Source organism: Ursus americanus, chromosome 32, assembly GCF_024610735.1.
Source record: "Ursus americanus isolate L20-20 chromosome 32, mUrsAme1.1.p, whole genome shotgun sequence".
Lineage (NCBI taxonomy): Eukaryota > Metazoa > Chordata > Mammalia > Carnivora > Ursidae > Ursus > Ursus americanus.
In genome coordinates, this window is record NC_142158.1 from 28761569 (window position 1) to 28772050 (window position 10482).

Sequence of the window (10482 nt, forward strand, 5' to 3'; positions counted from 1 at the left end):
GTGGTGACTGGCCCTGCCCCCATGGTGGGAGGTCAGCCTGTGCTGGTGGCTGCGGATGGCCCAACGCTGGCCTAGCTTAGATTGGCGCGGCTTTGCTCCTGCCACGCCCCCTCTGCGCTAGGATTGGCTCAGTGCTGTGTGCCTGCCCGCCCACCGCCGGACATGGCGTCTCAGCTCAGGCTCCGCTCCGCGCTGGCCCTGGTCACAGGTTGAGGGGATACCATCCCCGGGCGGGTTGGGATGCCGGAGTGCTGTCGGGGGCGCGCCCTCGGCGTCTACAGGCGCTGTGACCTCTGGTCCCCGGTCCATATTTTACTAACTTTGCACCCTGTTGACGTCTGACCCTTGCCCACTCCTCCCGTGTCCCCCCTCCCGCGTGTTCTCTTTCACCTCAGGCGCAGGTAGCGGCATCGGCCGGGCCGTCAGTGTGCGCCTGGCCAGAGAGGGGGCCACCGTGGCCGCTTGCGACTTGGATAGGGCGGCGGCATGCGAGACGGTGTGCCTGCTGGGCGGGCAGGGGAGCGAGGAGGTGGCGCCCGGCGGGGCCCACGCCGCCTTCCAGGCTGACGTGTCTGAAGCCGGGGCGGTCAGGTGCCTGCTGGAACAAGTACAGGTGAACGCGACAGGACCTCGCCCTCTTTAAAGAGCCGACATTGCCTCCACTGCCCGGGCTCTACTTGGGTTTTGGTGTGTAACCGCCCCCTTCCGTAGGCCTGCTTTTCTCGCCCGCCATCTGTCGTTGTGTCCTGTGCGGGGATCACCAGGGATGAGTTTCTGCTCCACATGTCTGAGGATGACTGGGACAGAGTCATAGCTGTCAATCTCAAGGTGGCGACCTCTGAACCTGTGACTTCTGGCTCTGCCAGCCTGGGGGAGGGAGCTGGAAGAAGACTGTCACCCCAGCTAATCCTTTCTGCCTTGTTACTCTTTCCTCACCAGGGCATCTTTCTAGTCACTCAGGCTGCAGCCCAAGCCCTGGTGTCCAGTGGTTGCCATGGGTCCATCATCAACATCAGTAGCATCACAGGGAAGGTCAGATTGAGTTGGGATGAGGTTAGCCAGCTAGTTGGACATAGAAAGGAGAGCCCCTCCTTGGGACTCCTGACTCATCCCAAATCTCTGACTCACCTATAGGTGGGGAACATGGGACAGACAAACTACGCAGCATCCAAGGCTGGAGTGATTGGGCTGACTCAGACTGCGGCTCGGGAGCTTGGACGGTTGGTCAGACACCCCTGGGGATACAGAGGGATTTGCTGAAGCATGTGGGAGGTCTGGGGGAGGGGGGCAGGTCAGTGCTCAGTGCTCTCCAGAGTCAGCAGCCACTCTCCCTTCCACAGACATGGGATCCGCTGTAACTCTGTCCTCCCGGGGTTCATTACAACACCCATGACACAGAAAGTGCCACAGCAAGTGCTGGACAAGGTAGGAGGCTGTGGGTAGAGGGCAGAATCATTCAGATACACAATCTCTCTGGGCTTCAGAGAGAATCTGGGCACAGGGCCTGGCAAATAGTAGATATTCAATAAGTGTACAAGGAAAGGAGGCAAAAGGAAAAAGGGTCACAGACTCAGCCTACAAAAAAAAAAATTCCATAAAAGAAACTTTCACCCATTTATGAGTATTTTCTTACAGGTGATTGGAATGATCCCGATGGGACATATGGGGGATCCTGAGGGTGAGCACTGAGTGAGGAGGAGGCCCTAGGGAGGAGGGGGCCTGAATGAAGAGATCCCCAAGTCTGTGGTATCTGAGAGGATTTCACTAGGATTGGTGGATGGAGTGTGTGTGTTGGTGAGGAGGGGTTCTGGTGGGAGGTGATGACTTTGGGTCCATGAGAGTGAGTAGAATTCTGCCTTCTCCCCATCATTCCCATAGATGTGGCAGATGTGGTTGCATTCTTGGCATCTGAAGACAGTGGATACATCACAGGGGCCTCAGTGGAAGTCACTGGTATGAGGCCATCATGGGGAGGGAGAGGGCAGAGAAGTGGAACCCAGATGATAGGAGAATGCAAGTGAAGGGAGTCTGGAGCCACTGCGGGAAGAGCAGAAGTTCCCATGGGCGAGGGACCGAAGTGGGCGCCCCCCCCCAGCCCATTTGTCTCCACCTATGCATCTGTCCAAATGTTTCTGCCCCTCCCAGGAGGTCTTTTCATGTAACTGCCTCACGGACCCTGGACTCTGCTCACTCCCCCACCACTCCACCGGGCCTCCTGCTGATGAGGACTCTGAGTTCCCAGGCTACAAAAGGGGTGGCAGTGTATGGCTCTGGAATGCTGAATATGGGAGGCAGGGGTGCTTGTGACCCTAATAAATTCCAAATCCTCTTCCCTGCCACCTCCGGTTCTTCTTGTGTCTAAGCCCTCAGACCCTTTCCCACCTCCCCCTCCTTTCCCTTTCCCGAAGGATTGTTCCCTTTCACTGCCTGGTCTCCCAGGGCAACCCCCGCCGCCGGGTGTGAGAGGAGAGAGTGTGTGTCACTGTGTATGCGTGACACTCTGGGTCTTTTTAGAGGGAGGGGGTCTCTGCCCCACCCCCTTCCACTGGTCCTGCAGCCCCAATCCCCTCCCCCCAGTTCCCTGGGTCCTTACGGTCCCCAAGGGTGGTTTGTTCATGGCCCCATCCCAGTGTCCAGTCTGGCCTTGGGAGGGGGTCTTGGAACAGGTGGCCCTCCCCCACCCCTCTCCCTTCTCTGAATCCCCCCTCCCCTTTCTCTCCACCTTACAATAGCTGCAGCCGGCCTGGGGTCGGGTGGGGGGATTAGGGGAGGGGGCCAGGATTAGGGGAATGGACCAGCCGATGAAAGGGGCTGGAGGAGAGCAGAAGGGAGGGGGCTGGGAGGAGGAGGAGGAAGGGGAGGGGGTCCGCGCTAATCGACTCTGGAGCCCACATAAGGACTGGCCACGGACTGAAGGAGAGGACAGGGAAGTAGGGGGGAACTGGGGGAGGGGGCGAGGGGACCCACTGCTGCCTTGTCCCAGAAACAGGCTACCCCCTGGCAGCTGCAGCCCAAGTCCGGGAACCCCAGCTCAGGCTGGAGGAGACAGGACGCCCACCACGGTCTCTTTCCACCACTACCTCCGCCCCCCCCCCATCTCATCCCCTGCCCTCAATGGGGGATCGCTCTGCCCCTTCCTCTTCTCTTTCCTCCCCGTCCCCTTCCTTTACTGGAAAGTCCTGGAGGAGGCTCCTGCCCGCTTCCCACTCCAGACATTCTGCCCCTTGTGCCCCCACCCACCCACAGACGCACACCCCCTCCCCTATAGGGGCCCCATCTTGTGTGTGTGTGTCCCTGCTTCCGCGTGGTGTCTCCATTCCCCCGTTCCTCCCGTGCGCCTCCCTCCCCCGCCCCGGGCCGCGGCTCTTGATTGTCCAAACGCAATTCTCGAGTCTATGGCTCTGGCCGAGAGTTGAGTCTGGACGTCCCGAGCCGCCGCCCCCAAACCTCGAGGGGAGAGCGGGTCGGAGGGTCAAGGGAGAGCCAAAGCGGAGGGTGGAGCAAGTCCCCAGGGTGGTAAGGGGAATCCCGGGCTCATCCGGATTTAGTTGCATTCACAGGACTGGAAGACTGAAGCGGCCGAGGATCCTTTGCAGCCTTCCCCCCTCCCTTCTCCTCCCCTCCCCGAATGCCGGGCTGGGGTTACGGAGAAGTTGTGGGGAGGGGGGCAGCTGTTCCCCAGAGCCGCTAGGGGACGCGGAGTGGGGGAGGTGGCCCCTTTTCCAACCCTTCTGTCCCCTCCCGGGGTCCAAAAGATCCCAGGCCCCGCCCTCCGGAGCGGAGGCCCCGGGTGGGGACCTCGGGAAGGGAACTGTGGCTAAGGTTGGCAGCGCGACGGTGCCGGCCCGGGGATTGGGACCCAGGGGTCCCCACGTAGCTCGGGACTCCGGAGACGCCGGCTCTACAGGCGCGTCCCGAAGGCGGGGTACCCGGGCGCCCACGTCGCGTTCCACCCGAGCCCCGAGCGGCGGGTGACGTCTCCGCTGGCGGGGGTGGGGGGGTGTAGTGGAGGGACAGACGGAAGTGACGTAGAGCCCCAGCGCCCGGGCCATGGCGGCGGCGGCGGCGGGAGCTGCTGTCTGAGCAGCAGCTGCGGACCGAGCGAACTGGGGCTGGGAGCCCGGGCCCAGGGAGAGGCGCTGCGGCAACGGGGGCGCGGACGGCTGGAGCCGGGTGAGGGGCAGCGCGGCGCGAGGGGGGTGGGGGGAGCCACCGGAGGGGCGGGGTCTGCGCGAGGGCGGCCCCCCTAACACCCCTTCCCCCTTCTCCCTCTCCCCAGCCTACCTCTCCTCCTCCTCCACCGCTGCGGAGCCCTAGTGGGGGTCCGTGCCCGGTCACCATGACGACGCCGGCGAATGCCCAGAATGCCAGCAAAACGTGGGAACTGAGTCTGTATGAGCTCCACCGGACCCCGCAGGTGACAGGGACCCTCCCTTCACAGCTTACTCTCCTTCCCCAAACCTTTCAATCCACAGACCCCATCCCACCGCCTCTTTTCCATTTTTTGCCCTATTCTGCGGACCCTGCCCCATGTCACAGACTCCCTCGGCCCTACCTTTGAATCACCTTAATCTTTTCCAAGCACTTCACATTTATCTCATTTAATCCTCACATCAGCTAGTGCCACAGCCTTAGGGCAAGTATGACTGCCTTCCTCTGAAAGATAGTAAACAGACAGAAATTACCTTCACTGTTCCTCAGCTCACTGTTCCTTCCTAAGTGCACATAAGACTTTCCTCCCAAGTTTATTAAAAATGGAGCCTCTCCGTCTTCCCCCACCCCCCAACATTCTGATACGATAATGAGATGGGGTCCCAGAGTCTGCATTTTAAGTAAGTACCCTAGGGGATTCTGATACAGGTCGAACCTGGACCACACTTTCAGAAATTCTGTTGAAACAGTCCTCCCCAAACTCCAAATCTGTGTCACCCCCACCCCCAGACCTCTCGCCACACCTCAGATCCTCCTGTTGTGAAGCTCCTACTTCTAGTTAATGGGCGCTAATCCTTTCTGTTTTCCATTCTCTCCCAAGTCAAAGCTCCTCTCAGAATTACCATCTTCCTCAAGTGGCCAACATGGGGTCCCCAGATTCTGCTATTTCACTGTATTTTTCAAAATTCCCATTCCATGGACCACTTATTTCTAAAACCCCTTTCCCCCCAACCCACCATCACATCTCCACTCACCGATGCCTCCAGGAAGCCATCATGGATGGCACAGAGATTGCGGTCTCCCCTCGGTCACTGCATTCAGAGCTCATGTGCCCCATCTGCCTGGACATGCTGAAGAATACAATGACCACCAAGGAGTGCCTCCACCGATTCTGCTCGGACTGCATTGTCACCGCCCTGCGGAGCGGGTAACAGGAGGGATGTGTTTGAGATGGGGTGAAGGGTCCAGAATTGGGGCCTCAATGCCCTGGCGACTGACTGTTCAGGGCCTCCTCTCTCCCACCCCAGGAACAAGGAGTGCCCTACCTGCCGCAAGAAGCTGGTATCCAAGCGGTCTCTGCGGCCAGACCCCAACTTCGATGCCCTGATCTCTAAGATCTATCCCAGCCGGGAGGAATACGAGGCCCACCAAGACCGGGTGCTCATCCGCCTCAGCCGCCTGCACAACCAGCAGGCACTGAGCTCCAGCATTGAGGAGGGGCTGCGCATGCAGGCCATGCACAGGTTCGGGCCGGGAGAGAGGCGGTAGCTGGGCTGGCAGGACAGATGTGTGGGTCAGACTCCTGGCGCTGTCTTTGCTGCCTGCCAGCTCTAAGCCTTAGTGTCGCAATAGCTAACCACAGCCTGATTGTCGAAGCCTGGACATCAGAGACAGAAACTTCAGCTTCTTAGTTAGCACCTGGCACTACTATTCTTAAGAAGGAAATAGCTCGCCCTCTAACTTTCTAGAAGTTAGAGCAGTGGAGTGATTTTGAGCATAAACTCTGGATTCACACCGCTGGGAATTAACTGACCTCCTAAGCTAGCATTGCTCAGTCTTTAATAGGAATCCAGATTACCTGCGGGCCTTGTTAAAAATGCAAATTCTAATTCAATACGTCTGGAGTTGGGCCTGAAATTCTGCATTTCTACAAACCTATGCTACAGGTTCTTGGAGTCCATGAGGAGAGGCTGTGATTGCAAACAAGTTATTTCACCTCTCTAAGCCTCGGTCCTCAACCATAAATAGAATATAATCACCTGCTTCTAGGATTTGTACTATGTGAGGCAATCAGTGCAAAATACTTAGCAGTGTGCTTGGCAAGTAGTTAGTGTTTAATAAATATTAGGTGTCATCAGTAAGATTTCCCTGATCTCTTGTTCTCTCATAAGTTTATAGTCTAAACCCCTTATCCTTGGTGCTTTCTAACCTCAACCACTTGCTTCTACAGGGCCCAGCGTGTGAGGCGGCCGATGCCCGGGTCAGATCAGACCACCACGATGAGTGGGGGGGAAGGAGAGCCTGGGGAGGGAGAGGGGGATGGAGAGGATGTGAGCTCAGACTCCGCCCCTGACTCTGCCCCAGGCCCTGCTCCCAAGCGACCCCGTGGTGGGGGCGCAGGGGGGAGCAGTGTAGGGACAGGGGGAGGTGGCACTGGTGGGGTGGGTGGGGGCGCCGGTTCCGAAGACTCTGGTGACCGGGGAGGGACCTTGGGAGGGGGAACCCTAGGCCCCCCAAGCCCTCCTGGGGCCCCCAGTCCCCCGGAGCCAGGTGGAGAAATTGAGCTCGTGTTCCGGCCCCACCCCCTGCTCGTGGAGAAGGGAGAATACTGCCAGACTAGGTGAGAGCCCTGTCTTTCCCCTGACCTCTGAGAAACCAGAGACCACATAGACTTCCACCCGAAGTGGGCTTCACCCAGACCCAGCAAGAAATCCTAACCCAGAGGCCCTGTTGGAAAGTCCCCTACTTCCCTTGTCCATTTAAGGCTTTCTGTGCCCTAAACCTGCCCTCTTTCCCGCTTCAGGTATGTGAAGACAACTGGGAATGCCACAGTGGACCATCTTTCCAAGTACTTGGCCCTGCGCATTGCCCTTGAGCGGAGGCAGCAGCAAGAGGCCGGGGAGCCAGGAGGGCCTGGAGGGGGCGCCTCTGATGCCGCGGGACCTGATGGGGGTGGTGGGGAGGGTGGGGGTACCGGAGGAGGTGACGGCCCAGAGGAGCCTGCCTTGCCCAGTCTGGAAGGTGTCAGCGAAAAGCAGTACACCATCTACATCGCCCCTGGGGGTGGAGCTTTCACGGTGAGAGCCTCTGAGGGCAGTGCTGTAAGAGGGGAGAGGTGGGGAGGGTGGCCTGGGGCCACACACAACCATGGATCCTGACCTTCTAACTGGCCCACCCTCCTCTCTCCCTATGCATCTCTCATCTCTGTCTCCTCCCCCACCACTCCCTATGCCCCTACTTTGCCTTGCCCCATCTCTTTTATTACTCTTTCTTTTTTCCTCCCTTGGTCACTTTCTGCCTTATTCTCCAACTTTCTTTTTTCTTACCCTGCCTCTCTCTCTTCCAACCCCTGTGTAGACACTGAATGGCTCACTGACCCTGGAACTGGTGAATGAGAAGTTCTGGAAGGTGTCCCGGCCACTGGAGCTCTGCTATGCCCCCACCAAGGATCCAAAGTGACCCCACAAGGGGACAGCCAGAGGATGGGGACCATGGGGTGTCCCTGTGTCCTGGCCCCCCCCCAGCTTCTTTGTCCCCCAGTGCTCCCCCAACCCAGCTAGCCAGCAAGAGGACACAAATGAGGACAAGTGGCTTTTATACAAAGTATCTATATCAGATTCTTCTATATTGTACAGAGCGGGGCATGCGCCCCCATCTACTGCCTTTTCTATTGCCCCCCCTCAACCTCCCATCTATACAAGATGTTGGGGAAGGTGAAGAACCCTCCCCTTCATGCCCTCCTACCAACAACAAATTTGCTTCTTTTCCTCTTTGAAACCTGCAGTTCTGTGTCTCTGTTTATCAGGGGTATACGAGAAGGGCAAAAACAAAACAAAGATTGGGGAGACAAGCCTGGAAATCATGTGGAAATCAGCCTTGGAAATGGGGAGGAAATGTCAAAGGTTATTCATGGTGTGTAAATCCCAATTTTCTGAACCCCAGTCAACAAATATGTACGAAAATCATGGGGAACATCTGTGAAGCTGGGAGAGACAGGGTGAAGAGCTGAGGGGCGTCTCAAGTCAGATCTCAAACCTGCCTCCTAAAACCTGAATCGCCCAGGCTGAAATCCAGGGTTTCAGTATCAAAGGGAAAGTGGGAAAGTGACTCAAGAGAGTAAGGCACGTTTGTAGATGCTAAGGGGACCGTGATGTTTGGAAGCAGAGTAATTCCTCATCACTGCAAGAAGCCGGTTTCTATAGCTGGAAAGACAGGAGGGAGGGACGTGGAGAGGACTGCGACAACCCCCCTGCTGGACATCCCGGCCGCTTCCCAAAGAAGGCGGGCAAGGCCAGGGACTACAGTTCCCAGGAGTGCGGGAGCCAGTGCCCGCCGAGCCGCGGGCTGAGTGGAGGGAGGGCCGCACAGGAGGTCTAGTTCTGCTCCTGGTCAGGCTGCGGCCGAGAGCAGAGGGCTGGGGGCCTCAAGCGAAGCCACCGCTAGCTCCCGGCCTCGAGTTGCGTGGGCGGGCCGGGCCCCAAGCTCGGGTCCGGGGTATAGAGCTGCTCGGCTGCGCGCCGCGTCCCGTGCTGTGCGGGGGTAGGGGAGGAAGACTCGCCTCTCCCGGAGTAACTGATGCTCCCTCTATGCCCCCCCCCCTCAGCCTCTCTGCCCCTCACTTCCTGTTTCCGTTGCCCTTCGCTCCCCCACCCCGATCCGCCCCAAATTCCTGCGGCTCCCTCAGTTCTCTGCCCCGCTGGCAGAGGAGTCAGCCTCTCGGTGTGATCCACAGACCCAAGGGCACCCCATCCCACGCTTGGGATTTCTCGTTTTTTCCCCTGATGCCTAGTACCTTCAATACCGACTCAGGGTCACCTTCCCGCCCACGCAAGTCCCACAGACCAGGCGGCCTGGACCTCACCCCCAGAGCCCTCTTGCCCTGCCGAAATAGACAACACCCACTTCACCCTTGCAGGAGCCGCTTTCTATACCCGCTCCCCAGAACCCTTGATCCTGGCTGCCCTCCTTTCCAACCCCAGGCATCCAGCGGCTGCGGCGCTCCCGGGACGTTGGGGTGGGAGGAAGGTGGGCGTTGCTCCCGGAATTTCAGAGAGAGAGAGAGAAACGGACGCGGAGGAGTCGGGAAGGATACCGAGGTGGATATTGGAGAGTCCGGAATGAACCCGGCTTCTCTTCTGGTTCCAGGGGCTGCAAGGAGCGTCACCCGCTCCCTTTACTCGTTCTCTCCAGGCCTGACCGACCTGTAGCCTCTTCTGTCTCTGTTCCCCGCCCTCTCCCTTAACCCTGGAACAGCCAGCTACCCCTGGTCCCTGTATCTTCCCTCCCATGGCCCCTCTATTCCTCCTCGGCTCCCCAGTCAACACCATCCCACCCTCCCCTTCTCTCCACTTCTCACATTTCTGCCGCTGTCCCCTCTCTGCTACCTCCATGACTGAACTTGGAAGATGTGTCTGTTTATTTCGGAGACATCATGTGGCAGACATACCAAACGGTTGCCCTAGGCGTCTCCCTTACCCGCGCAGGAAGGAGAAACAACTACCCTCCTGGACCAGGTGTTCTCCTTCCCTAGTGCTGGGAGAAGGAGGTGTTGTGGGGTGGGGGGCAGCTCAGATTCTGTTGCACCGGGAGCTTCCCTGGGTTATTTCCCCCAAATCCTTCAGTCTGCTGTCAGTTAAGCCTACAGATATAGGTTAGGCAAAGCAAGAGATACAAAGTATACAAAAAATAACTTGATTATTTTGTTGAACTAGATACATGCAGAATAACTAACTATGCAAAGGAGCAAGGTAGAGAAAGAAAGGTTACTAGAGTCAGGGAGACCTGGGAGTAAATCTTCACCCTGCCACCTAAAGGGCGGGACCTTACGCATGAAACTCTGAAGGGGGAGCATTGTGTTTTAACAAACGCTCCCGGTGATTCTGATGTGCACCGAAGCAGAGAAGCAGTGCGGTAAATATTAGCTCCGTCCTCAGGGTGAACGGCAAGGCCCCCCATGCAGAAGCGGCTCCACGCCTCTGGAGGGGGGGGGATCACTGGGAAGCTTTAGGGCGGTTGAGAAGGGCCTCACAGAGGAGGTGGGACCGGGCCAGGATGGATGAAAAGGGAAGAAGAAAGTCTTTGGTGCAGGGGTGAGGAGGAAAGGAGCCTCTCTTTCCCTTACCCATCCATCTCCCACTTTTCCCTTGCTCAGGCTTCTCAGTCCCCAGACCATAGCAGATCATGCGTCTGAGCGCGGGGGTGAGAGCACCGTGTGAGACAATACCCACAAGAGCCATCGCAGAAAAACTTAGGACCGCCTTCAGGTACAAATGTCGCCGGGGAGACCACTCATCTGTTCTTCAGTTTGTATCTTTCCCCCGTGTTGTCAAG

General features: G+C 58.0%; 2 protein-coding genes and 1 long non-coding RNA gene across 5 annotated transcripts; 2 read left to right on the forward strand and 1 right to left on the reverse strand.

The window, feature by feature from the left end:
* Positions 1–115: 115 nt before the first annotated feature.
* HSD17B8 (hydroxysteroid 17-beta dehydrogenase 8) lies at positions 116–2339 on the forward strand. Of its 3 annotated transcripts, XM_045795529.2 has the most exons (9): positions 116–208; positions 396–613; positions 712–828; positions 940–1032; positions 1135–1220; positions 1341–1425; positions 1636–1678; positions 1879–1953; positions 2146–2339. In XM_045795529.2, exons 1-9 carry the CDS (start codon positions 163–165, stop codon positions 2160–2162), a joined length of 780 nt encoding a protein of 259 aa, XP_045651485.1. In that variant the 5' UTR covers positions 116–162; the 3' UTR covers positions 2163–2339. The 3 variants fall into 3 exon arrangements, with proteins under 3 accessions (XP_045651485.1, XP_045651484.1, XP_087714261.1); XM_045795528.2 differs by lacking the exon at positions 1636–1678; XM_087858135.1 differs by lacking the exon at positions 2146–2339 and having other exon boundaries at positions 1879–2139.
* Positions 2340–3406: 1067 nt separating this feature from the next.
* Positions 3407–7929, forward strand: RING1 (ring finger protein 1). The gene is made up of 7 exons (XM_045795522.2): positions 3407–4173; positions 4280–4417; positions 5199–5359; positions 5460–5675; positions 6383–6772; positions 6956–7229; positions 7510–7929. The coding sequence occupies exons 2-7, from the start codon at positions 4340–4342 to the stop codon at positions 7609–7611; spliced, it is 1221 nt and encodes a 406-aa protein (XP_045651478.1). The 5' UTR covers positions 3407–4173; positions 4280–4339; the 3' UTR covers positions 7612–7929.
* Positions 4483–9622, reverse strand: LOC123790932 (uncharacterized). The gene is made up of 3 exons (XR_006779254.2): positions 9509–9622; positions 5187–5348; positions 4483–4656 (listed from the first exon to the last, which is right to left on the reverse strand). It is a non-coding gene; the product is annotated as an uncharacterized LOC123790932 (long non-coding RNA).
* Positions 9623–10482: the final 860 nt, after the last annotated feature.